This window comes from Hakea prostrata, chromosome 4 (genome assembly GCF_041222555.1).
Source record: "Hakea prostrata isolate BN-2017 chromosome 4, UWA_Hpros_2, whole genome shotgun sequence".
In the NCBI taxonomy this organism is placed as follows: Eukaryota; Viridiplantae; Streptophyta; class Magnoliopsida; order Proteales; family Proteaceae; genus Hakea; species Hakea prostrata.
In genome coordinates, this window is record NC_142603.1 from 13,140,630 (window position 1) to 13,167,315 (window position 26,686).

The window sequence follows — 26,686 nt, forward strand, 5'->3', positions numbered from 1 at the left end:
TTATATTGAATTGGTATATCAATCTCCCAACCTCAAATTTTATGTTTTTAATAGACCACATACTAGCCACGTTTATTAGATGGATACTGAAACTGATCTTGCCTTGCAAACCCAGTTTAGCAGCCACCTTGGTAGACAATCTAATCTGGGAAGCTTCATCGAAGATTGAACAATCAGCAATGATTGGAAAATATTTCTCAAGGGCTACTATTTGCCAGAAAATTGGTTTTGGTGGGTGTGAAAATCGTAGCTTCAATCAGTTTGGTGAGCTGTGAGATCCACAACCTACATTCTACTAACAAAAAGAAACTAAGAAACCAATGGAGGCTGGCACCGTCATGAACAATGATCTAAATTCTTTCTGAGAGGAAGTTGACATTAGAACTAACAACTACTTTGTGGCGTTCAGGAGCTAATAGCTAGCTGTAAACATGATAGATCATTGAGAAAGCTCACTTCAGTTACTTTCAAATGGATATACAATCCCAAAAGGGGATGAAATGTCATCCAAAAAAGGTGTCTTTCCGAATTAAGAATTTCCAGAATTCCATATGTTGATGGTAATGGGTTGAGTTGAGCCCTTTACTCTGTTTTTCTTTTAAACCAGAATGGACAAGTTTTACAGGAATGCAACTATAGCATAATAAGGAGGAAGTCATTTCTTTTGTGCTAAATTTATAGGAGAGCTCTAGAAAATTGAGACCCCAAAAAAGTCAGAAAATTTTAATGTTATTTTCTTTACCCACTCTTTTGTGTTAAGGGAAGGAAACCCCTGACAGGGGCAGTTGTAAGGACACATGGAAATCTTGCTTATATTGTAATTTTGACTCTTAATCATCTCTTAATCCCTCTCAACCACCACCACCAAAATCCTCCTTGATATAATTGAGTACTTGAAATATCTTTCCGGGAAGATGATGTAAGAAAGTTGACATATGTGTATATAAAGAGAGAGAGGTACTGGTTTTGTTGGAGGGTTTTTCTACTTTACAAAGGCATTTTATCATTGAGTCTACAAGATGATGAAGGCCATTCCTTCCAAGGCTTTGGTTATTAGAATCAATTTAATGTTCCTTGCTTTGTTCATCCTTGTCTATGTCACCCTTTTCCTAAAACCATCTTCTTCAGGCTATCTCGAGAACCCAGCGACCATTGTTAGGTGCTCACTGCGTGAGTGCCATCAGAAGGTAAGGTGAGTAGACTCGAGAGTAGATGAATGACTTTCGTCTCCTGGGTATGCTTTTATGTTAATTTTGTACATTTTTTTCTCTCTAATATATCCTTTAGCAGACCTTTTGCTGAAAGACTGATCTCTTCTCTGGAAATTCTGAATTAAATTTGCAGGTCGAAGATGGTGTAGTAAAGATGAAAGCAGTCCTAGAAGCTCCATCATTGAAAGCAAAGCACAAAATAGTGAAAAGAGAGAAGCCAAGGTTCTTGAGTGAAATTGGCAGGGGAAAGAAGATAGGAATGGTGAACATGGCTGGAGAAGATATGAGCGAATGGAGAGGCTTTGGAAAATTTATACCAGTCAACTTCGAACGCGTCTCCAAGTACCTAGAATGGAAAGATTTGTTCCCGGAGTGGATTGATGAAGAGGAAGAGAGTGATATTTCGACGTGCCCGGAGATACCCATGCCAGATTTCATGGCCTATGGGGAGATGGACATTGTGCTGGTCAAGTTACCATGCGAGTACCCCAAAGAAGGGTGGGGTAGAGATCCATTTAGGCTTCAAGTTCATCTAATTGCTGCTAATTTAGCAGTGAAGAGAGGGAGAAGGGCTGGTGGAATAAGAACAAAGATGGTGTTCCTGAGTCCATGCAGGCCTATGATGGAGCTGTTTCGATGTGAAGATATGGTGAAGAGAGAAGGGGATTGGTGGTGGTTTGAGCCAGAGATGGGCAGATTAGAACACAAGGTTTCCTTGCCTATTGGTTCTTGCAAATTGGCTTTGCCACTCTGGGAAGAAGGTAAGCTCCACCTACTACATCTTTGTTCATCAATGATATTAGTTTTGAGCTAGATTTGCCTATTTTTCCAAGTTCATTTTAGCCCCTCTGGCAATTGTTGCGAGCATGCATGGGCGTTTGGCATGAATGCCCTGTGTTCATGGTGGGGAATGCAAGAGGGACCTAGTGTTAGTAAGAGTTAGCGTTTTAATTAAGGATTAGTTGTATCAATAGTCTGGTGAAACTGATTCTTTGGATCTTCTCCATTTGCAATATTGCAATATTTTCCTAATTCTAAGCAGAAATCATTAGTCTTAACCAACCCAACTACCAAGATCAATTAATGGTATCTTTGTTTGAGTAAAAAGGAAAAAAGCAAGCAAACTTTTTAGTATGGTGAAGTATCCAATCCAGACAAATAGTTAGGTCATCCAAAGCTTTCTACAATGACTATGACATCACACCCAATTCAAATTCAGGGAAGTTTCAATTTGGGTTTTTATGGATTCTTCTATCAATTTTTATCGACTTGGTTTGGGTTTGATTTTCTCCATGATCTGGTCGATTAACTGACAGAAAAAATTAAAATTTGCAGGAAGCATTGATGAGGTATACAATCAATCCAAGATCTTCACAGCAAAAACAAAGAAAGTGAGAAGAAGAGAAGCATACGCAACAGTTCTTCACTCCTCTGAAACCTATGTTTGTGGAGCCATAGCTCTTGCCCAGAGCATCATTGCAACAGGAACCAAGCGTGATCTTGTTATGTTAATTGACAAATCCATCTCTCAGCCTAAACGCGAAGCACTCGCTGGTGCTGGATGGAAAATCCGAATGATCAAACGAATCCGAAACCCTAAAGCAGAAAAGAATGCCTACAATGAATACAACTATAGTAAGTTTCGCTTATGGCAGCTCACCGATTATGACAAGATCATCTTCATCGACTCCGACATCATTGTACTGCGAAACATGGATATCTTGTTCAAATTTCCACAAATGTCTGCAACAGGAAACGATGCTTCAATATTCAATTCTGGGATCATGGCAATCGAACCATCGAAGTGCACCTTTAAAGTTTTAATGGAGTTGAGGAAAGAGATTGTTTCATACAATGGAGGAGATCAAGGTTTCCTTAACGAGGTGTTTGTGTGGTGGCATAGGTGGCCAAGGAGAGTGAACTACTTGAAGAATTTCTGGGCAAACACAACCCTAGAAGCAAGCATGAAGAATCAGTTATTCGCTGCAGATCCACCGAAGCTCTATTCGATACATTTTGTTGGGTTAAAGCCATGGAATTGTTACAGAGATTATGATTGTAACTGGGATATTGGTGACCAACATGTTTATGCCAGTGACATTGCTCATCAGAGATGGTGGAAACTACATGACTCCATGGATGAGAGCTTGCAGAAATTTTGTGAACTCACTCCTCAGAGGAAGATTGAATTGGATTGGGATAGAGGGATTGCTAGAAAAAAGGGTTTACCAGATGAGCATTGGAAGATCAATATTACTGATCCAAGAAGACGCATCAAGAAAGCATAAATCTGTTATTCAAAATTCATAATCTATTAAGTTTCTTTGATTTGTTTTGGTTTTTGTGCAACAATTCTTTTGTTGTACTATGAGTTTCTGTATGTATAGAGATCATAGACAGCCAGAGCACATTATGTCTGTTCATACTATTTTTGTAAAGATTCTTACTTAAGAAATAAGTACCTTCTGCTCTCTTAATTTATAAGAAAAAAATAAAAATAAAGATGCTATTTAGTTAATTAAACCCAAATTGTTAGGTGCACCTAGTACCCAAGCCACCAACCTTCATGTCTGGTTGGTGTGAGGGTGACTACTCATTAGTCAATCACAATAGAGTATGAATCCTCTATGTTGACAGGTAAAAGTTTATGCTTCCCTCAAATTTTTTCAGACTCAGTAAGCCTATGTGGGCTATTTTTAATATATAGTAGAGAGGTGTGAAGGTAGCATAACTGAGCACTGACCTTACCCTAACCGATAGAAGATTTGGACACATTATAGTCTAGACTCACAAAAAAATTTATGTGTTTCAACTTGAGAATGCTGGAAAATAATCAAAATCACCACTAGTTGATTAGTGGACTTTAATCCTTTTGAGGCTTGAAATCCTTGCCTTAATAGTTGACGAGGTAGCCTAGGATCATGACCAAGATGAGAGTCAAGATTGCGTGTTTGACCAGACTCAGCTCAATGTCAATTTAGGGCAAAGGTAGGGGTGTCAACAGTGCGGTTTGGGGTGAAAAAGACTTGGCCCAAACATCATCGTTAGCAAAATAACAATTTCAAGCCAATTTTGATTTGATATGGTTTGGGCTTGGGTTGTTTAACGGTTTAGGATAACGGTTTATAGTATGCAAGAAAAAAGAATAAAAATAATTAATTAAGCATCCTATTAAAAGCCAAAATTACTATTGGTCAAGTTCTATTAAAAAAAATTAAAAGCCATTTCATGTTGTAGAAATCAAGAACCATATAGAATTAGTAACACAGAGATTGCAAGCTCATTCCCTAGGTTCTAACGGATGGTCCTCCATAAATAAATCCTCAAACTAAAAGCCTTTTTTCTATAAAAATTAAAATTAAAAATAATATTTTTTTTAGATTATTTATTGTGCTATGATTGATTGTTTTGAAAATTGGGTTCTTGTTTTGTGAGAATCTAGATTTTTTCCCCATTCCATGAAATCTCTCTTTTTTGGGTTGATATTTAGTTTGATGTATAAAAAAAATACTCTTGGATTGGATAAGTATTTACTTAATTTAAACAATCTTAATTAATTTAGTTGGCCATTCATTCATACTCAATTCTTTTGATTGTCTAATACAAATGATAGAATAACTATTGGATCTTAATTTTTATGATTGTCTATATAAACTACCTAGTGATAATATGACGATTCAAATAATATTTAATGTAAAACTATAAAATGGGTTACAACAGTTTGTGCTTTACTTTTGGGCTGGTGCAGGTTGTGCCCTCAGCCCAAACATAGCCCATTTAGATTCAATTTGGACTGGATCGGGCTTTAACGGACCAGTGCTGTTCGATTTTAACGGTTCAGACTTCAAATTGACCCCCTAGACTCAAACGTTACAGTCACGGCCTTAGTAAAAGTCAACCCATTCGGTCATTAACCTCGATTTTCTACCCAAAAGAACTCGACCGACCCGACCCGATATGTTGCAGCCCTAGCCTGGGAAGTGCACGAGCCACGAGGCGTAATCTGATCAGAGGTTATTGTTCTTTCGCATCTTCGTAGAGAAACGAGAACGTGAAACGCGAATTGTTGAGGTTTGAGTTTGAGGTTTGCTTCACTTGCGTAAGTATTGCTGCTGCACGGACTTGCCGCCGGATCAAATATACAGGCAAATTGATATTCTATCAGATTGTTTTCTTCGCTCTGGTAGGATTCATGTCCAGAAACTTTCTACTTCAATTTCAGTTTGATTTCTTTTAACAGACAGAGAAGAGGGGCAGAGGGTGCGTTCCATTATCGGTTTTTGGATACTGGTTTTTCATTTCTTCACTGTGTTTATGTGCGTCACACGCGTCACACGTTCATTTGTTACATTTTCAGTGTTGAAAGCCTTTCTTATATTTTAGCCTCTGAATGATTCATAGCACATTTGGCTCTGGACCCTCTGGTAGCTCCTTTTCAGGGTTTAACTTGTAAGCAAGATAGTATCTTTTGTTTTCTTCTAAAGACTGTAGATGGCACGAACAAATTCGTGTGGGTTATCAGTTCCAGCTCTGAGCTTGTATTGTAGAGTACTAATTTTTGTTGAATTTCACTCTCTCTGGAGCACACTATGCAATGAACAATCGCTCCAGTTTGTTTTCATTCAGAGTGTACGCCATTCTGAACTTTCTTTAGAAAGATCAGAAATGATTTGCACCTCCTAAGTCTTCGGTCTTTATCTCAATCTGTCACTGCTCACTTTGGCTTGCAGGGCTAGAAGAAGACACCGTTCTTCGTTTTCCAAACATAAGAAGTTCGGAGGAACAGGGAAAGTTAGGGCTTGGGGTAGCCATGAAGGTGTTCGAAGTCGATGGCAGCACGCTCTCTCTGGCCCTCTTCACAGACGTCAAGAACTCCAGGTAATTTTTCCTACTCTCTGGTTTTTCAAGAAATCGTGAGCTTTTTTCATATAGTTATATGTTCTCATCAAGAGAAGAACTAAGCTTCTTTTGTAGCTGGAAAAACTTGAAATTGCTGGTTAATTCAGAATTTCCTTTTGTATGTAATGAAATGGAGCAGAAATCACTGCTGGGGGCCTTGAAATTTAGTCCATTTCCTTGCAGAATATTTACCAGTCCATACAGTTGAGAAGATATATCTTTCTTTGAAAGGGCTAGTACATCGGGAAACATAAAGAAAGATTGGTGGGTTTCCTAGATAGAATTGTTTAAGTCATGGTAGTGGGGGTGTATGGATGGCGGAAAGTGGTGGCTATGATTATGTTTTGCTGTGTTTGTTGGGATTGAGAGGTGGAGATTCATATTTGGAGTGTTTACTGCAATACCGCTGGGATGATGTTGCTTGCAATTCACTATCTATTTTACATTGTTTGTGGTGGCAATGGGTTTGCTAGTATTTCTTTTTTCCTTGGGTCAATGACATTAAGTTTTCAAATATCTATGGACCATTACATAGTTGTACATTATTATTTTTGTGATTCATTACAGGGATAAAATACTTCTTTTGTACAATTTGAATCAAGTTTTGCATGAGCGATGAGTGTTGCATTGAGGCATGCCCTTTCTCCTCTTTCCATTATACATCTCTGTATGATTGTGATAATCTTTTATTTGCTAGATCTGAGGATGCAATTTCTCCTTGATAATAACTCCTCAAGCCATATACAATGTAGTTTTCATCTATCCAGATTCTCTTTGATGCACAACCCACATCCCAATATCTGCTTTGGGTTGGCTATGGGTGTAACCCATCAATTAAAATCCAAGTTTAAGAAGTGATGGCAATGTTTGCACTACCTAGCTCTCCAACTGTAGAGTGCAAGAGGATACCTACTGGAGGAGGCTGTCAACTGGTGTTACATGGATGGAAGTTAAGATTGCTGTGAGAATTCAGATAACTCAGATCCTAGTGTATCCCATATCAATGAGGCTATTTATATCGGTCAATACACCCCCTTGAGATGAAGGTGCAAGAACGTGGTTTTTCAACTTTTGAAACTGCGTGTCAGGCAGAGCTTTGCTCAAGTTTTGGCTGAGTTGATCATGAGTGGAAATAGACTGGTTACTTTAAGAAGAGTCAATTTTGAAATGTTTTGTATGACAATGAAAACAGGATTTGCTGAAACATACATTGCAATTACATAAAAAAGCTTGAAGGCTGCAGGGAACTAAGCCAGGTTCTTGGAGAAGGGACTGTAGCCATATGAGCTCAGGAGATGCATCAGCGATGGTTTTATATTCTGACTTAGTAGATGATTGTGCTAACGTTTTCTGCTTTTCTGAAGTCAAAGATTTAAGATTAGTTCAAGGAAAAATGGTATAATTCTCAGTTGACTTGCAATCATCAGTGTTTCAGGCCCAGTCAGTGACATGAATGCTTAAAGAGTGAGCTTAGACGATCTCTCAAATATGTGTGGTTTTGAATGTTGCAAGTACTGAAGGATACTTTTAACAAGGGCTCAGGGATCCTCAATCGGTGGCACATGCTTGGACTAACAGGTTCAGTTTATGTCTAATGTGATATCTGGACAGTGGCCCCAACAATGAAGTGATTCTGAGTTGGTGGGGTATCTGCTACGCGAGGATCTATGTGGTGAAGATTTGTTTTGCCATTCATTGTCCAGTCTAATTTTTCCCCTTCTGTTTTGTTCCGAGTCAGTTTTGCTTTCATTACTTCATTCTTTTGGGTGTTAGCTCCTCTATGAATTTTCCCAGAGGAAGGTCGGAGCAACGTGCCATCGGACGTTCAACGAGGGGTCTCACGATCGGGGGGGCATGGGGGGGGGGGGGGGGGGGGGGGGGGGGGGGGGGGGGGGGGGGGGGGGGGGGGGGGGGGGGGGGGGGGGGGGGGGGGGGGGGGGGGGGGGGGGGGGGGGGGGGGGGGGGGGGGGGGGGGGGGTGGGGGGGGGGTGGTTGGCGGGAGGGGGAGGAGGGTTGGTTTTGTTTTTTTTTTTTTGGGGGGGGGGGGTGGGTGGGGGGGGGGGGGGGGGGGCCGGCGGCGGCGCCCCCGCCGGGGGGGCCGGTCCGGTTTTTGTGGGGGTGGGGCGGCGCCCCCCCCCCCCCGCGGGGGGGGGGGGGGGGCCCCCCCCCCCCCCGCACCAGGGGGGGGGGGGGGCGCGCGGGGGGGGGAAATGGGTTTGTGTGGGGGGGGGGGGGGGGGGTTTTTTTGGAAGACTAATTTTTAACTAAGAAAGCATTATTAATAGTGAGGGATATTGAGCTATTAAGGTATATTCTGCTCAATGATTTTAACTGATGTGGAGATGATGAGACCCATAAGCAGAAACAAGGAAAGCCAAATTAAGAAAAATGAGCATTTTTGAAGAATTGAGAGCATTCTTGTGGAAGTAAAATGCTGGATTCTGAGTCTGATTCTTTTGTCTGTGTTCTGCACATGTGGAATGATGTTCCACCTAAGAATGCTTGTGGTTTGGTGCATTCTTGGGGCTTGGGGAAGATGGTAAATGTAAAAGGATGTGTTTTTAAGGTATCAGTGAGAGTTTGTAGCTGTATATTCATTTCACTGGTGCAACAGTTTTCTTGTTGCCAAATCTAAACATCAGAAGATGCTAACTCTAACAAGGATTAGGAGTCTACCATCATTAAATTTTTGGGTATCCAATTTGTTGAATTTATAGAAGTTCCAGAGACACATAACAAAGATATGTTGACTTCTTTTCTGACTGGTAGGGACAGAAGTAGAATAACCATGCATTCCTGAACACATTTTTTGGTCCGGAATTTTGGCTCAGTAGCATAAATACAGTTGTTATTTCTGGGATAGAAACATGCCAAGAAAAAAAGGTGACACTCGGAGATGGTGCTTTATTTTGAACCCGAAATTTTTACTTCCCCAACAAATTAACCTTCTGCTTGTTACAGAGCAACACTTTGTGTGTTTTTTTATTAGTTTTCTTCTTCTTTTCTTCTCTTGCGGATTCAATACCATCCTATTTTTGGTTTATTCATCACTAAGAAACACCACACCTTCTTACCACTTTATTACCTGTAATTTTGCACATAGCCTACAACACATAAAAATGTCAGTTTGAGAATACTTCCGCCGTTAAAAATGTCAGTTTGAGAATACTTCTGCCGTTAAGGCTATGGTTCCCACTTATGAGGATTCCATCTTCTACCATAATGGCCTGAACCAGGCTTGAGTGAAAAGAAAAAAGGAAAATACAGGATGAGAGGTTGGAGTTGGGTAATGTTGCAGGATAGAGATAGGTTTTTTTTCTTTCCGCCTTCCCTCTTTTTGGTTTTCTTGTTTTTTTTTGGGGTGGGGTGGGGTGGGGGGTTGTGATGATGGGGTTGGGGAGAGAGGAAAGAGGAGATAGTAGGTTTTCCTGTCTGTTGAAGGAGGAAGAGGTTGTTAGAGTAAACAGATTAAATTTAATACTTGAGAAGTTTGAAGAAAAATAATGATGGAGGTTATTAGAGGGAAATTTAGGTATTTCAAGTATTAGAGAGAGAGAGAGAGAAGGTGCAGAAGATACAGGGTAAATAGGAAGTGATCGAATTTTTCCCAAAATAAAATCAGTTGATGAGTCAAGCTTCTCTGAGAACAACAACCATTTCTCTAAATCAAGAACAACTTAATTATTTGAAGATATGATCAGAATTTCTAAGAACATTATAAACCAACTTGAGACTAGATATACCATGGCAATGTTCAAATCCAAGAACAGGGTAAACCAAGTGTATATTTTGTCTATGTTAAACTAATGTATGTTTTGGCTATCTTAGAGTTCCAATAGTTTGCTTGTTCAATTCTTCTATCTTCCAATTCTATGTTGATATTTTGATCCAGTTCCATGTTGATATTTGATGACTTGTGGTAAATTAATATTGATTTTTGATGATTTGGTGTGACTTAACGTTGATGATATATGTCTAAATGTGGCTTACTGTTGGTATGAGTTAAATGGATGTTGCTTAGTGTTTGTGAAATGACATCATGTGGCTTAATATTGAATTTTGATGGTATAAAGTATATCTTGTATCGCATGTAATAATTTTATAAAAGAGGGAAATAAAAATAACAAAGCCTAGGTGGTGCCTTGTCACCTAAGTGCTTAGGCACCCCTCTACTGCCTTAGTCAGTTTGCTGGTTGATGCAGTATTAGACCACTAATGCATCTTTGGCTGGAGCTATGATAGTTGGTTGTTTAACACCTTAATGGTTGCTGTATGCTTATCCTCTAAATGCTCTTATTGTTATCTCCAAACATAGACTGCTGCTTTTTCTCTCTGCCTAGGCACCCAGGCACCTTCTTGGGTCTAAATAGATAGCACACCTTATTGATGCAAGAAAGGTGATCACCTTGGTGCTTGGAATATGCTTATATTGTGCTATGTTTTATCATATATATATTGGTTTTCTCATATTAAGTTAGCACTAGCAGTCTAGCACAATTAATGTCATATGTATTGATATGGATTCTTTTATACTTAAATGAGGTTTGCAAATACAATAATAGCAGTGATAATTTTGATCATCAGTAGCAGTGCTAATTTTATATACTCATACTTTTTTTTTTATTCATCCAGAAAAAAGAGTATGAGCTTATAAAATTATCACTGGTATTATTGTATTTGCAGACCCAGGGCCTCTATACACACTTTGGCTCACCTAGTTACCTTAGCAACTATGCTCTTTCCTCTTTTTTTTTTTTTTTTTTTTTTTTTGGGGGGATTGTGTGGGTCGCAAGCAACCACGCTCTCTCGCACAAACACACAACACAAATGCGTGTGTGCATGCACGCATACACATCCTAGGCATTTTTTAGGTGGATCACCTAGTTCTTCTTGTTTGTTACTCTCTCCTAGTTGAGCCATGATGAGTTATGATCTGCCTAATTGGAACCATTTGTCTGTTACTGAACACCAGTCTTGAATCCCTTTATTGAGTACATCATGATGGAAGAGTCTGAAAACACTTTCATTTTAGGCATGGTCCTTAAATCCAACTGGTAGTGGTAGTAGGTAAGTACCAAACTTTGCTTGCCATCCTAATGAAGAGAGTAACCATCCTAGAGTGTTATTAATGCATATATGACCAGATTTTTATTTTTTTCACATCAAGTTAGTAGCCTACGATGGTCCTTTTTTTTTTTCTTTTTCCCCCAATATTTATGTTATTAGTCCTTCAAAAGGTGGTTTTGAAAAGGTTTCAAGTGACTAACTACTACATTATTTTGCAGTGAACTACTAGATGCCATGCAAAGCGGAACCCTAGAACCTGAAGTAGCATTTCTCAATGCATCACTTGTAGGATCCTACACATCCTTTTTTGCTCATGTCTAGTGCATATAGTTCTTCAAACAAATCATTTATCTCTAAGATGGCTCTTACATTGACTCTGTCAACAGGTACCAGATGTTTTCCCGGTTTTAGCTGCTGCACATAAGACACTTTTATCAAAGTCGAGGGAGGCATTGACAACAAGGACTCTGCATTCTGAGCTTGTCTACAACTACTCTGGATCAAAGCATGTATTTACCTTTTCTCTATCACTCAGTGTGGTTTATCGCCTTGGTTTTCCTTCCTGTGTTTGTGTGACTTTTATGCATTGAACTTTTTAGATTTCAGAATCATTGAAAAGATGTGGCATTGCTAAGGACTCCACATATGTTCTTGTTGCTCGTTTTGATGCTTCTCTTGATGTGGTGAGGTTATTTTACTCTGATGTATTGTGTTCTTCTTTCCATTCATTCGGTTAAGTTGCAAAAAGGATCGAGAATTATATTACTAATACTTTGTTCTCTTCTAGATGAAAAGCATCGAGAAACTAATTAATGGCAAAGAGATTGATTTGGAGGAGTTGGAAGGAAGAGCAAATCTGGCCCAAATACAGAAGGTTTGTCATTCTGCATTTATTTTGTCAAAAACTAGGGGAGAGGAAGATGATGGTTATGAAAATACCCCCCCCCCCCCCCAAAAAAAAAAAAAATGATTAAAATTTCTTCACAACCGGAGACATTCTATAAGATGGTTTGCACTTCACTGCCATGGGTGCATAGCCCAAAGTTATTGAGTTGCCTACAGAAACTGTACAGAACAGGAACTTTCCATGAGAGAAAGGCTCACATTGTGATCTAGGCTATGTTGACATTCCGAGATTGTGTAGTCCAAGGCTGGTTGTTTGGGTTGGATTGGCTGTTGGTTCTTCAACTGAACCTGACCTTATGCAAGTAGTTTTGTGAAACAGGCTAAAGAAGTCAACTTGGTATATGACAGGTTCAGTTTGGCTTTTCCAACTGCAGCGGTAGATAGGTTTGGATCCAAGAAGTGATTGAAACTAAACCTGAAGTTTCCAACGATTCATTGCCAGTCTGCATCTGTTCCTTTTCGCCAAGTGAATGTGTGACACTTTATTTCCCCCCTCAAGTTTCCCTGCAATCCCCCCTGTAGGAATGTCCTATCTGGTTTGATGTACAAGGAAAAGAAGGGTAGCAAATTTGGATATAACCTTCCAGTAGTGACTTCTATTTGTCTTTTTAAATCCATATCCATGATTTGGTTCCAAAGTTAAAATTTTATAGGCGTTTAGCGCGAAGAAAACTACAAGGTGGTCTCCGACCAGCGCTGTAGTCAAAAGGGCGTGATGTCTATAGACGTCTGGCTTCCGTTTTCTTCGCCCTTGTAGTTTGCTGGCGTCAAAGGCGACAGTCACTCTATAGGGATGAAAAGCATAAAGCTGCAAGACTGATGTTAACTCTTTAGGGATAGAATCTTATTCCTACCCCATCAAGTTAAGTCTATGATATTGGTGTACCCGCAATACCAACCCTATGGATTACTTCCCTGCGGGGGCGGCTTTCAAGATGGAGAACTTCTAGGTGGCTCTCGCAAAGGGGCTTTCTTCGCAAGCGGCCAAAAAGCAAGCCGCTGTATTTGGCTCTATTTGTGATGTATCCCCGACGTATGGGTACTGTAGAATATGGCTCCGACTAATTAATCATTTCGTATGGTGATTAATTTTTTTTCTTCTTTTTTCTATTTTAGTTTTGTGTTAAAATCATTCCCCTTCAAACTAGGAAGCAGCTGAATAAAAAAGAAACCTTAGTTCCAGAACCATTCTTATTAAGTGTGGTCTTTATTTTCCTTTTGGGTGCTAATGTTTAATGAGTTTTTATTTTTATTTTTTCAGCACTACAAAATGTCTGGTGTGGAATTAGGGATATCCTCAGTGGCTGATGCCATCACATGCCGGATTGCTGCCCGAGATGCCTTGTGATAGGAAAATGCAAAAGAGCTTATATTTCAGTACTTCCATGTGTTTCACAAGAAATTATACTTTGCAAACACCAACTCCTCAACAACCTCCTCTTCCCCTCTCTTCCTTTCTCTGTCTTTCTCTCTCATTCTGCCTTCTTTGTTTTCTCTATGTCAAGAAAGTTGTAAGTTGGGAGTTCATTTATCCAACAGTGTCAAATGCCATATGTTGAATTAGTAGGTTGGGTAATGCAGATGCTTGGAGACAATGCAGTTTTGCCTAATCAAAGGGTGGAAAAAGATAACTTATTGTTTCTTCATATGAAACAATCGCTCATTGACTCTATGTATGCTTGCCTCCAAATCAATCAGCAATAACGGTTGTCCACTTAGGCTTCCAACTCTCTGCTGAGACATGTTGTAGCATCAACATCCTAAGAATTTAACAATTTTGATAGTTATGAATTTAAATAAGTAACTTAATTAGATCATTTTTTTTGGATAGATAATAATTATTAGAAATACATTCAAATATTCCTAAATGGATGTAGATGCTATTTTGAGAGTGAATATCTATCGATTTAAACTCAAAAGACCAGTCTAACTTTGGAGACTCATGAATCAGTTGGAATATGAAGTGTTTCCGTGCGAATAAGATCAATTTACTAGGCTTCTTATAGAACTTTTCATCATAATCAGAGTTTATTTTATCTCCGGATTAGTAAAGCAAAACATGTCGTTTATGCTAATTAAGTAATGAAAATATAAGTATTTTGAATTAAAAAATTAAAACCATGAATTAAATTTTAAAATTCCAACTAAAGGACAATGATTTCCTTCTCTTTATTAAAATTCATAATCATAATTTCGCCGTCTTTCTCTCATCTTTTCAGGGTACAACGAGTTCACTCTTCCACCCCTTCCCCTCTCTCTCTCTCTCTCTCTCCTTCTCTTTCTCTTCTTGTTAGGGCTTCTCGGGTTCTCGCTTCTATCACGGCGCAGTTTATTACCTGTGCCTATCGTACGCCGTGAGGCAAGATTCATAACGTACACTTGTTCTGTTATTGTTTGATTTTTCCGTCCCGTTGCGAGTTTCGTTTTATTTTCGTAGCTTTGCACTGCGAAAACACAATCGGGGAAGAAGAATCAAAACCCTAATCTAAAGAACGAAAATATACCCTTCTAACCTCTCGTGTCTTTTTTTTTTTCTGTTTGTAGATTAATCAGTTCCGATTGTTTCGTCGTTGATCGTCCTCATCGTCGTTATTGTTGAGATTCACGATCGGGTTTCTAGGGTTTGATATTGATCTTCTTCCTCATCCCGTGTTGTCTCTTCTCTGGGAAATAGTGGTTAAGGTTTGATGCTTGGGCGGAGCTCGGCATCTGCCGGACTTGATAAGAGTTGGGTTTTCGTGTGCAATGGCCAATCCCGGTGCTGGGACCAAGTTTGTGTCTGTCAATCTTAATAGATCTTATGGGCAGCCTTCTAGTTCGTCATCAAATGCAGGAGGCGGCCGAGTACGGCCCAGTAGCCATGGAAGCAGCATCGGTGGTGGGATGGTGGTTCTTTCGAGACAGAGGAGTTCGGTTATGGGTCCGCAAAAAATTGGACCCAAGCTTTCAGTACCGCCCCCCTTGAATTTGCCATCGTTGAAGAGGGAACATGAACGTTTTGATTCGTCTGCAACAGGGATTGGTTCTGCTCGTCCGGGGAGTTCTGGTACTGGGTCGAGACCTACTTCTTCTGGGATGGGCTGGACGAAGCCTGCTCATTCTACATTGCAAGACAAGGATGGTGGTGCCCATCACCCTTTGGTTGGGAGATCGGTAAGTGGAGCTCAGGCTGTTGATGGCGGTGATCACCCCCTGAATTCTGTAGATGCGCCGTCGAAGTCAAGCAGTGTTTACATGCCCCCGTCTGCAAGGTCAGGTACTGTCTCAACCCCAGTGATTAGTCCTGCTGCTTCATTTCACCCGGTTGAGAAAGCCGTGGTCCTTAGAGGGGAAGACTTTCCATCCCTGCGAGCTACCCTCCCTACCGCTCTTGGGTCTGCTCAAAAGCAGAAGGAGACTTTGCATCAGAAACAGAAGCAGAAGACGATTGTGGAAGCAACAGAGGAGCAGACAAAGGGTTCCAGCTCAGGACAACTCCTTCACATGCGCCCGCAAGTCCAGTCATCGCGTCATGATGTTGGCTTTCTTTCGAATGAGAACGGCGGCGTGAATCGTGGGTCCGGTGATTCTAGCAGAGGGGAACAGTCCCGTAAGTTGGATGATTTTTTTCCAGTTCCATTGCCACTTGTTCGTCTTAACCACACTTCTGATTGGGAAGATGATGAACGTGATACGGGTCATGGTCTTCCAAATCGGAGTAAAGATCATGGATTGTCCCGAAATGAAGCTTTTTTCGACAGAGAATTCGATCGGCCTAGGGTTGGTGGGTTACCGCGTTCCCATGCTATTGATCTCCCTGATAGCCGGCTTCTCCGTGCTGATGATGTTGGGAAGGTTTCTTCAAAGGAATTTCCATCGCTAGACTCTTATGGCAGGGATTTTAGACCACCTAATAGAGAATTTCAAGATGGGAACACATATAGATCTTCATCCCTTGCAAAAGATGAGTATAAAGTTCGTGAAGTTGGAATTGATAGAAATGGTGGCAGTGCAAAGCCTTTCAGTCTCAATCGTGACATGAACGGAGATAGTAAATATAATCAACCACCATTTGGAGACAAGTATCGGGATTTTAGCAATGGAAGCACAGGAACTCAGGATTCAAGGTTTGGAAGGAGAGATTCGGGTTATGGGCAGGGAAACAGACTGAATGCGAATCAGACGGTGGAATCATTTGCCAATAGAGGGACCGAGCAGAATGTGCGGGACCGTCATGGTGGTGATACTTCCAATAGATATAGAGGTGATTTCTTCCAGAACAGCTCGGTAGCTAAAGTATCATTTGCTTCTGGACGAAAAGGACCCCTTGTAAATGATGCATTGCCTGATTTTGGTAGGGAAAAACGTTCATTCTCAAAGAATAGAAAACCAGGTAATGAGGATTTTGGCCCTGGCCTGGGGTTTGATGCAAGGGATTCTTTCTCTGGTGGCCTTGTTGGAGTGTTTAAGAAGAAAAAGGATGTGCTGAAGCAGACTGATTTCCATGACCCTGTTAGAGAATCTTTTGAAGCAGAACTTGAGAGGGTGCAAAAGTTGCAAGAGCAGGAAAGGCAGCGTATCATTGAGGAACAGGCGAGAGCATTGGAGTTAGCTAGGAAAGAAGAGGAAGAGAGAGAGCGGCTAGCTAGGGAAGAGGAAGAACGTCAGAGAAGGCTTGAAGAAGAAGCCAAAGAGGCTGCATGGAGGGCAGAACAGGAGCAATTGGAGGCTGCACGAAGGGCTGATGAACAAAGGATGGCTAGAGAAGAGGAGAAACGTAGGGTTCTTATGGAGGAAGAAAGGAGGAAAGAAGCCGCCAGACAGAAGCTTAAGGAGTTGGAGGATAAGATTGCAAGGAGACAGGGAATTGTGCCCAGGATGCCAAAAGAGAAAGATGTTTCTAGGGAAGCAGAGGTGGGTGGTTGGGAGGATGGTGAGAGAATGGTCGAAAGGATCACAAACTCTGCTTCTTCTGATTCATCAACTCTGAATAGATCGTTTGAGATGGGATCTAGACCTCATTCTTCCAGAGATGGAAATTCTTCCTTTCTTGATAGAGGAAAACCTGTGAACTCATGGAGGAGGGATGCATTTGAGAATTCTAATAGCTTATCCTTCCTTCCACAGGATCCTGAGAATGGTTATCGCAGTCCTAAGAGAGATACATTTGGTGCAGGGAGGGCATTCCCTAGGAAAGATGTCTATGGAGGTTCTGGAGTTGTGTCTGCAAGAACAGCATCTAAAGGAGTTGCAGAGGCTTATGTGGTTGATGATTTCCCTCACCTTAGAAGTCAGAAATGGAACCTTCATGGGGATGGAGACCATTTTGGCAGGAACTCTGAAGTTGACGCTGATTTTACTGGTAATAGTGCTGACAATGGGTTTGGTGATTTGGGATGGGGACAGACTCGTTCACGTATTAATCCTCATGCTGCTTATCCTGAAGGACTTTATCAGAACTTTGAGGCTGATGGATATTCTTCTCATGGGAGATCTAGGCATTCCATGAGACAGCCTCGTGTTCTTCCTCCTCCATCAATTGCTTCTGTGCAGAAAATTTCCTATAGAGCTGAGCCTGAGTGGTCTAAGTCTTCAACTTTTGTAGACTCTGAGATGAGGTATCAAAATGTACCGCAAAGAAGTGAACCAATGATGTCAACAGGTTATGATGTTGGTTACCAGGAGAGGCCTGAACAGCTAGGAATTATGGAAGCTCAACAAGAAAATGCTGTACCTGAGAATAACAAACTAGATAAACCTGCCACACCAGGTTGTGACTCACAATCCTCCTTATCTGTTTCAAGTCCACCTGATTCTCCTATTCATCTTTCACATGATGACCTAGATGAGTCTAGATATTCTCCAGCCTTGCCAGCTGCTACAGAAGGCAAAGAGATGGCTTTATCTGACAGTGAGCATGTTGTATCAGCTTCAGAGATGGGTAATGCTATCGCAATAATGGCCTCTAATTCTATTGCTCCTCTTGAAGATGAAGAATGGGATATTGAGAACAATGAAGAGCTGCAGGAGCAAGAAGAATATGATGAAGAGGAAGATGGTTACCAGGAAGAAGATGAAGTGCATGAAGCCGATGATTTGAATGTTGATTTAAGTCAGGAGTTTCAGGATTTGCATGTGGAAGAGAATGATGCATCGGATGAGATGAGCCAGTTGGTTTTAGGCTTCAATGAAGGTGTTGAAGTTGAAATTCCTAGTGGTGACAAGTTTGAAAGAATTGCCAAGGATGGAGAGAGTGCAGTTTGGATAGAGCAGGAATCTATTGGCATTAAAGAAGAACCTGGATCTTTTGATGGTATGGCTGATGGACCAGGGCTTCAGTCTGAGAATTACTCTCCTAGTATCCGTGTGGGAAGCTCTTGTGAAACAATCCAGGAAACTGAGAAGGCACTCCAAGATCTGGTTGTCCAGCCTGTGGATGCTGACCACAACAGAACGACATCCTCTGGTTTTCTTCTGCATACCGTCGAAGTGTCTAGTAGTCCATGTATACCCATTCAGCAGCCAGTAGTATCTTCTTTGAATATGACCCACCCTCCATCAGTCCAACCTGTGGAGTCAACTGTATCATCAGTTCCAAGCGAAGCTGATGGACCCATCAAGCTGCAGTTTGGTCTTTTCTCTGGACCTTCGCTCATTCCACCTCCAGTTCCAGCCATACAAATTGGTTCTATACAGATGCCGCTCCATTTACATCCCCAGGTTGGGCCATCTCTATCTCAAATACACCCGTCACAGCCTACTTTTTTCCAGTTTGGTCAGCTTAGGTATCCTTCACCCATCGCTCAGGGAATTTTGCCATTGACTCCTCAGTCAATGTCTTTTGTTCAACCTACAATTTCAGGCCATTATACTTTAAACCAGAATCAGGGAAGTCCTCATAATAATCAAGCAGGTCTTGACAGTTCCGGTCAGATGGCCATAGGGAAAGATAGTGTATCGTTTGTATTGATGGATAACCAGCTTGGCTTTGTGCCTAAGCCGTTGGATGTATCTCAGGAGAATGCGGGCAAGGAGGAGAATTTACCTGCTAGAGAAAGCCTGGCAAATGAAGTTCTGACATATCAGAGCCAAGCTGAGAGCTCCATTATTGGTGAACTGCAGCCCGAGGGTGTTCCAGTGTCCCTGGATCAACAGAATCATTTTCTCACTGTGAAGAAAAACAATACTTCCATATCAATTAATGGAGAGGCCCAGGGGCAGTTGCAATCTGCATCTAATTTATCCCAGTTTCATTCAATTGAAAGAGCTGTGAGCAGGCCAAAGGCTCCAGTCCAGATGGCTGGTGGAAAAGGAAAAAAATTTATTTACACAGTGAAGAATTCTGGTTCGAGATCTTCAATTCCAGTTCCTGAGTCATCTGTTAATTCTGATATGAGTGGATTTCAGAGGAAGTCTCGACGCAACATTCGGCGAACAGAATTTAGAGTGCGTGAGAATGGTGATAGGAGGCAAATGGAAATTGCAGCAATTAACGGTGGCCAGGATGGCAAGCTGAATTTTCCTGGAAAGGTGTCTGGAGTCTCTTTCAGAAGTGGAGCTAGGAGGGATGCTGCTTTGACCAGACCATCTAAGCAATCAATTCAATCTGAAACTGTACAGTCTGGTCTAATTAGTTCACGAATGTCTGATTCTGACAGCAAGATGGAAAAGGGACAAGGGAATGAAGCATCAAAAAGCAGGGTTACACCTTCACGTGGTATCTTGCGCTTTGGTGAGGGAAACTTGAAGAGAAATATCAATGAGGCAGATGTTGATTCCCCACTTCAAAGTGGTGTTGTGCGTGTTTTCAAACAACCTGGCATAGAAGCCCCTAGTGATGAAGATGACTTCATTGAGGTTAGGTCTAAGAGGCAAATGCTAAATGATCGGCGAGAACTGAGACAAAAGGAAATTAAGGCCAAGTCTAGGGTAATAAAACATACATTTTCTTTTTTATGCTCTTATCTTCTGATGCTGCACGTGCTCTTTGTTTAGAGGAATAAAGGGTTTCTTGATTTCTCAATGCCAGGCTCATCATAGACTCCGTTCTTCATCACAAAATGCTGTTACTTCCAACAACTCAAATAAAATTGCCACATCATCAGGTGAAGCAGCCAGCAACTTGCGTTCTGAATCTGTTGTTGCCGATGGACGGGCATTGCCGAATGTTGTTGAAACGCCAGCTGGACTTACTTCTGCTGTGGCATTGCAACCATTGCCTCCAATTGGTACTCCTGCTGTGAATGCTAATGCTCACATTGACAACAGATCTCATAACATAAAGTATGTCAACCACTATTGTTTAATTTGATTTTATTGATGCAGATGATTATTCTTGGGTACACGGTAATTATCAATCTGTCAACAGGTCTCTCCAGACAAACCCAGTACCTGCCATGTCCAGTGGCGGGACAAGCCTTGGCCTGGGCTTACCATTTGAAAGCAAGAATGTGGTTCGAGACACTGTTCAAACGTCCCTGATTCCCTGGGGCAATGCCAGGATCAGTCAACAGGTTTGGCAATATCATACTATCACTGCTATTGTGGCTTTACCTGTTAGTGGGCAAATTAGTGTTCTTGCATGGTTTACCTTTCATGTATAATCCTAGTAAAGTAAGCTTGTGATATCTTTTCTTGTCTAGGAAGTGATACTCTAGTTTTTGTTGTTAGCAATATTTGTCAGGCATGGAATTGACTTGTGCGTTTATCTGAAAGTCCTCGCGGCCTGATCATTTTGTTGATTTTTGACACCTTGATTGCTGTTCTTGTTGTGCTCACTTCCTAGGCTGTAGATGCTGCACAATGCAATTGAAGAAGCTTCAGCTAGCCTTGTACTTTATTTTGGCTACCAGTCCTTGTCATACTGACTTTGCATAGATTCATTTTCTTTTCCTGTTGACTTTGATTAGCACGACCTTACACACTCTATCTAAAGACGATGCTGAATTATTTGAAAAACTGAAGAGTTCCATCGTGACATTGTTTTGTCTATGAACAAAAAATTAAAGTCTTTTTAGCAAAAATGCTTGGGACAAATTGAAGTGGGTGTTATCCAAACCTGAATGGTGAATCTTGGTTGGTTCGTTCACTTCTACAAAAGTCTTGCTGGCTTTGGTAAAACATTTACTCAACTACCTGAGTAGCTATGGGTCGGTATAGAGTGCCTTTTGAGTCACAATTTACTTATTATGCTTCCAGTTTCGGTCATTGTTGGGATTGAGAGGTTGCATCGGTGGGACTGTAAAAATTGTCCCTTTTACTGCCTCTATTTGTAATGGTCTGGCACACCAATCTGGATATCACCCTAGATCAATTCTGAAGTAGATGTTGTTTCCACTCCTCTCCTTGCTTTGGTATTTTGGTATTTTGTATATGATTTGATAGCTTATTTTTTTGCATGATTTTATACTGATTTGTATTTTCAGTGAACTCATTGCTTTCGGATGCCAAGATTTTGTTGTAGTTCCTTTTTGTGTTCTTGAATGGTTGAATTTGACATAAAGATCTCATAATTGTGGGCCTCTAGTTCTCAAATAAATTAAGGTGTTCTTTCTTCCCTGCATGCTACTTGCACATGTTGAGGTTCTGATTTTGATGCTGTTTGGTTGTAGATTTTCTTCTCCCAGCTTCTATGCTAGTTATCTCTGGAATTGTATGGGATTTAAAATCAGGAGGCCTCTTCCACTGTTTTCTCTAAATGCTTTGTTTAGCCTTTGACGTGCATTAGTCGCTTTTCTTCTCATTAATGTAGTATACAGAGTCGTTCAGGATACCGTATAATAAGAAATATGTTATCTTCTTACCCTAGCTGCCTAGTGGGCAAAGTAGTTGACTGGGTATCTTCAGTTTTGTCCAGAGGAAAACAGAAGCCATCTGCATCAAGTGATATGTAAATTGCTCAGTAGTGCTTAATGCTTGTATATGGTATGACAAGTAAGTGAATCAGACTATGTTATTTTGACAACCCTTCCAAATAGTGGCCTTAAAACCTGGAATTCTTAAAGCTGGTGGGTTGATATTACTCAGAGTTAGGAACTAATGCTTCTTAGTTGCAAGGGGGGTCTAAGGGAAGAAAAGTGAAATTTTCGTACTTGATAAACTTCTGTAATCATTACTCTGTTTTCTGTATTGATTGACTCCAAAATTTTCCATATTTGGTTATTAAATTTCATTTCACCTTGCACATAGTTTCCTTCGAGTAAAAATGAATAAAAATTACATATAAAATCTGTCTTACTGAATAATGTATATGAAATTTTAAGTAGTTTATCCAATCACATGGGATGATGATTGTGGGAAGTGTCTCTTTATGTTTTGAAAATTTCACTTCCCTTGCAACTAAACATCGTGCTAATATAATCTGCCTCTATTTGAATATCTTCTATTAATATGTTTTCTTATTCTTTATATTGCATAATTCTGCTCAATTTTAAGCTCAGTTAACATTTGCCAGGTTATGGCTCTTACTCAGACCCAGTTAGATGAAGCGATGAATCCATCAAGATTTGATGCACGTGTTGCTTCTATTGGTGATCACAGTGGTACTGTTATCATGTCCAGCAAGCCATCACCAACTACCATGACACAGGACAAATCATATTCTGCAGGAAGTCCTCTCAACTCCCTGCTTGCAGGGGAAAAAATTCAATTTGGTAAGTGTATGTCTTACGAGATGATTTTCTTACCTTGGAATACTGTTGCCTTTTTCACCCCCCCCCCCCCCCAAAAAAAAAAAAAAAAAAAAAAGAATGCTGTTGCTGTTTAACCTGTGAGCGTACTGCTGAATCAATTGTCCTTCACTGTGCATTCAGGTGCGGTTACATCACCCACTGTTCTACCTCCAGGTAGCCGGGCCATGTCGAATGGGATTATCTCTTCTGGTGCTTGTAGGTCAGATCCAATTGACCACAACCTGTCTGCTGCTCAGAATGATTGTGCGCTGTTTTTTGAAAAAGACAAGCAGCAGCCTGATGAGTCTTGCATTCATATGGAAGATCCTGAGGCTGAAGCTGAAGCAGCTGCTTCTGCAGTTGCGGTTGCTGCTATCAGTAATGATGAGATAGCTGGGAATGACCTGGGTGCAGGCTCTGTTTCTGTTACAGATGCCAAAAGCTTTGGTGGCATAGAAACTGATGTGTTGGCTGCAGGCAAAGGTAAACCAATATCGTGAAACATATTTCTTGCCTCCTTGATATTTCCTATATGGTAAGTATTTACGCCTGGTCTCACTTTAATGAAGCATCAACTTGTCTATGGCAGGTGTCACTGGAGACCAGCAGCCAGTCAGTCAGTCAAGGGGTGAGGAGTCACTGTCTGTTTCTCTTCCAGCTGATCTCTCTGTAGAGACACCGTCACTTTCCTTATGGCCTCCTTTGCCAAGCCCACAGAATTCTTCTACCCAAATGCTTCCGCGTTTTCCTGGGGCTCCACCTTCCCATTTTCCTTGCTATGAGATAAATCCCATGTTAGGGGGCCCTATCTTTGCCTTTGGACCACATGATGATTCTGCTGGTACTCAGCCACAGAATAGCAGTACACCGGCTTCGGGGACGCTGGGAGGCTGGCAACAATGCCATTCTGGCTTAGACTCTTTCTATGGAACTCCAGCAGGATTTACAGGACCTTTTATCACTCCTCCTGGAGGAATCCCAGGTGTTCAAGGCCCTCCTCACATGGTTGTCTACAACCATTTTGCACCGGTGGGACAGTTTGGGCAAGTTGGTTTGAGTTTCATGGGCACCACTTATATTCCCTCTGGCAAGCAACCTGACTGGAAGCACAATCCAACATCTTCAGCAATGGGGATCAGTGAGGGTGACGTCAACACTATGAATATGATTTCTACCCAGCGCAATACCCCAAGCATGCCTGCTCCTATACAGCATTTGGCTCCGGGATCACCACTGTTACCTATGGCTTCTCCTTTGGCCATGTTTGACATGTCCCCTTTCCAGGTAGAATTTTCTGAATTCCTTGCAAAAAATTGTAGGTCCTGATAGCGTGGATGGAAATATGAAATTGGTTATGCACTTTTTCTGATAGTTTGTGATTGCCAGTAGTCTTGACTTTAGAGGACTAGAAGTAAATGCTTGCTTGTGATTGAAATGTATTAGAAGAATATGTTCCACATATGAACCTAGTATGCTACATTCCATTTACTTGAAGACTTACTGTTCAATGAAACTGCTCCTTCCAGTCCTCGACTGACATACCAGTCCAAGCTCGGTGGTCTCACATACCTGCATCATCAATGCACTCAGTTCCTTTATCAATGCCGTTTCAGCAACAGGTAGAGGGTGTATCGTCGGCACAATTCAGCAGTGGATTATCTGGAGACCAAACGTCAACTGTTAACAGGTTCCATGACCCTTCAGAACCTTCTGACAACAATAGGAACTTCCCTGTGGGAGATGATGCCACTGGGACTCAGTTGCCTAATGAATTGGTCCCGGGAGACCCTGCAAATTTGAGCACTATGACCACTACCCGGCTTTCAACCAGCAGGCCGGCCTCCAACAGCTTACTTGGTGCAAAAGGCAACACCCAAAGTCTTGTCACAAGTAACTCATCAAAATGTACTTTGACTAACGTTGGTGGGACTGGTGCTATTCACAATAGTTTGAGCCAGAGCATGACTTCTGCTTTCAAGGTGCAGTCTTCTCAGCAGCAGACTTCATCAACACCCCAGTATCCACATCCAGCTGGGTATATGGATCAGAGAAATGGTGGAAATCCTCAGAAGGTAAATTCAGGGGGTGAATGGTCCCATCGGAGAATGGGGTTCCAAGGAAGAAACCAAGCTGGAACTGATAAGAACTTTGCCTCTAAAATGAAGCAAATTTATGTTGCTAAGCCGACTTCTAGTGGAGCTTCAGGAGCAGTTTGAGAGCTGAGGTGATTGGTGTCTCTGAGGCTGGATGTCGTATCAAGGATGCTCCTATAAATTGTGAATGTTTGCAGCACCAGCATCCGCACCCACCAGCAGTAAGGGTAAGGGAATGTTGCAGGTGACACTCGTATTTGGCCATTATCTGTAGGTAGCTAATTTTGTTAGTGTTTGTAGTATGACCAAATTTTTTTGAAATGTTGCATCAGAGACACAAGTAGTGCTGTCTGTCTCCAAGTTTCTGTCACCCCCATGACCCAAGCTGGTGCTGGGAGCCGATTGTATCAAAAAGAATAGTTGAAATTCTCGGCTGTTAAATTTTTTATTTTTAATTATCAATGAGAAGTATTGGTATTCTTGGGAAATGTTGTTCTTTGGACCATCTTGATTAGTTTAATCAATTTAAAAACTGGGTTTTGAGGTTGTTAGGTCCTTCTAAGTATCTGAGTAATGGTGTTTTCTATTTTAGATGAAAGAAACTTCATATATATACTGTAAAAGCCAGAGAACACAAAACCTCTTGGAGTACAACAGCCTAGCTGTGACTGTTGTAATGTCAAGAAAGCATGGCCAATAACAAAGTTCATTTCATCCCAGGTTTCATCCAGACTTGTAGACATAATAGGGAGCCTTCGTAAAACAAAAGGTAATGGAGTGAGATAAAGAGGCCAAGGTTTCACAGGTTCAGGTAAGTCTGCTAACAGTTGTTTGCAATTTATATTATCTATTCCTCTTCCTCTGTCCTTTAAGAGGGATGGATTAGATTCATTTGGTCTTCCAGTGCTTCTGGTGATTTTTTTTGGTTGCTTCAGCATATAAACTCTCTCTGAGAATTTTAGAGATGTAAACTGATTATGCTTGGCCGGAGTTATAGCATATTCCTCTGACACCTAAGCTTGTGATGTTTTTATGGAAGCTTAGGCTTCAAAGACTCCCTATGGAGGAAGTTCTTTATAGATGTTTGATATCCAACAGTTGTAGCGTCTGCAAGTAAGCATATTCGAGTTAGGGTCACATTTTTCTGAGTTGCCTGTTCAGTATGGGCATTTGGCAGTCTCTTTCCTCGTGAATGGAATTTTCCTGCTGATCTTCATATACGGGTGAAGAATACCATTGAGTCAAAAACTTAATGCTTAATCTTATACATTGCTGTTGGACTCTGGATATAACTTCACAAACTGCTCACATGGAATAGAAGCTCTTTCAATAGCTCAGATCTTGCATCAAGCTAATTGGCTTACTCAGGAATTTTGTCCATAAGGAAAACTTTCTTTTTCAACTACTGGGGTTCCTATCTCTTGGAAAGCACCGTAGAGAGATTGGTATAGAGTTAATGTTGCTGGAGGTAGATTGATTGACTGAATCTGATCAAGCTGGTTTTGGGGGAAGATTCTAGGGGAAAGATCTTATTTGGCTTTGCCTTAGGTTTTGGTTAACAATCAGTATTAGTGACGGAGGATCTTGCAATTTGTCATGCTCTTCTCCTTTCTTCTCAGCCCGTGAAGGTGATAATATCAATATCATTAATTTTTTACAGGCAAAAAGTGGAAGGGTAATATAGCTTGGAGAATTCATTTCATCATCTCTTAGCTATTCCACTGATGTTAGATTTGTACATACACTTAGACAAGGAAAACTTTGCAGCTGATGCTCTTGCTTCTTATGCAGCAAGATATCAATGTAATCTTTATTTTGATCATAAATCCATTTCTCATTACCAGATGGATTATTAGTCCCC

General features: G+C 41.0%; 3 protein-coding genes across 7 annotated transcripts; all 3 read left to right on the forward strand.

Moving 5' to 3' along the window:
- The first annotated feature begins 890 nt into the window (after window positions 1-890).
- PGSIP3 (plant glycogenin-like starch initiation protein 3) lies at window positions 891-3,722 on the forward strand. Of its 2 annotated transcripts, none has more exons than XM_089152327.1 (3): window positions 891-1,187; window positions 1,345-1,972; window positions 2,547-3,721. In XM_089152327.1, exons 1-3 carry the CDS (start codon window positions 1,020-1,022, stop codon window positions 3,497-3,499), a joined length of 1,749 nt encoding a protein of 582 aa, XP_089008453.1. In that variant the 5' UTR covers window positions 891-1,019; the 3' UTR covers window positions 3,500-3,721. The 2 variants fall into 2 exon arrangements, with proteins under 2 accessions (XP_089008453.1, XP_089008454.1); XM_089152328.1 differs by having other exon boundaries at window positions 1,104-1,192; window positions 2,547-3,722.
- Window positions 3,723-5,232: 1,510 nt separating this feature from the next.
- LOC149018004 (EKC/KEOPS complex subunit tprkb-like protein) lies at window positions 5,233-13,754 on the forward strand. 2 transcript variants are annotated; one of them, XM_089152329.1, is made up of 7 exons: window positions 5,233-5,394; window positions 5,942-6,089; window positions 11,396-11,462; window positions 11,564-11,686; window positions 11,777-11,860; window positions 11,965-12,051; window positions 13,345-13,753. In XM_089152329.1, exons 2-7 carry the CDS (start codon window positions 6,022-6,024, stop codon window positions 13,429-13,431), a joined length of 516 nt encoding a protein of 171 aa, XP_089008455.1. In that variant the 5' UTR covers window positions 5,233-5,394; window positions 5,942-6,021; the 3' UTR covers window positions 13,432-13,753. The 2 variants fall into 2 exon arrangements, with proteins under 2 accessions (XP_089008455.1, XP_089008456.1); XM_089152330.1 differs by lacking the exon at window positions 5,233-5,394 and adding an exon at window positions 5,401-5,471 and having other exon boundaries at window positions 13,345-13,754.
- A 549-nt stretch (window positions 13,755-14,303) lies between these two features.
- On the forward strand, window positions 14,304-26,457 carry LOC149018005 (uncharacterized). Of its 3 annotated transcripts, XM_089152332.1 has the most exons (8): window positions 14,304-14,442; window positions 14,628-19,991; window positions 20,092-20,345; window positions 20,431-20,575; window positions 22,516-22,714; window positions 22,874-23,215; window positions 23,322-24,016; window positions 24,259-26,457. In XM_089152332.1, exons 2-8 carry the CDS (start codon window positions 14,829-14,831, stop codon window positions 24,946-24,948), a joined length of 7,488 nt encoding a protein of 2,495 aa, XP_089008458.1. In that variant the 5' UTR covers window positions 14,304-14,442; window positions 14,628-14,828; the 3' UTR covers window positions 24,949-26,457. The 3 variants fall into 3 exon arrangements, with proteins under 3 accessions (XP_089008458.1, XP_089008457.1, XP_089008459.1); XM_089152331.1 differs by lacking the exon at window positions 14,304-14,442 and having other exon boundaries at window positions 14,454-19,991; XM_089152333.1 differs by lacking the exon at window positions 14,304-14,442 and having other exon boundaries at window positions 14,454-19,991; window positions 20,092-20,290; window positions 20,388-20,575.
- Window positions 26,458-26,686: the final 229 nt, after the last annotated feature.

What these genes read in the sequence shown, in the direction of transcription:
- LOC149018005 (XM_089152332.1), top strand. Translation starts at nt 14,829, where the DNA reads ATGGCCAATCCCGGTGCTGGGACCAAGTTTGTGTCTGTCAATCTTAAT. An exon ending in AAATTAAGGCCAAGTCTAGG is followed by an intron (nt 19,992 to 20,091) that starts GTAATAAAACAT and finishes TCTCAATGCCAG; the next exon opens with GCTCATCATAGACTCCGTTC. An exon ending in AGGGGAAAAAATTCAATTTG is followed by an intron (nt 22,715 to 22,873) that starts GTAAGTGTATGT and finishes CTGTGCATTCAG; the next exon opens with GTGCGGTTACATCACCCACT.
- LOC149018004 (XM_089152329.1), top strand. Translation starts at nt 6,022, where the DNA reads ATGAAGGTGTTCGAAGTCGATGGCAGCACGCTCTCTCTGGCCCTCTTC. An exon ending in ACTACTCTGGATCAAAGCAT is followed by an intron (nt 11,687 to 11,776) that starts GTATTTACCTTT and finishes TGAACTTTTTAG; the next exon opens with ATTTCAGAATCATTGAAAAG. An exon ending in TTGATGCTTCTCTTGATGTG is followed by an intron (nt 11,861 to 11,964) that starts GTGAGGTTATTT and finishes GTTCTCTTCTAG; the next exon opens with ATGAAAAGCATCGAGAAACT.
- PGSIP3 (XM_089152327.1), top strand. Translation starts at nt 1,020, where the DNA reads ATGATGAAGGCCATTCCTTCCAAGGCTTTGGTTATTAGAATCAATTTA. An exon ending in TGCGTGAGTGCCATCAGAAG is followed by an intron (nt 1,188 to 1,344) that starts GTAAGGTGAGTA and finishes TTAAATTTGCAG; the next exon opens with GTCGAAGATGGTGTAGTAAA. An exon ending in TTTGCCACTCTGGGAAGAAG is followed by an intron (nt 1,973 to 2,546) that starts GTAAGCTCCACC and finishes TAAAATTTGCAG; the next exon opens with GAAGCATTGATGAGGTATAC.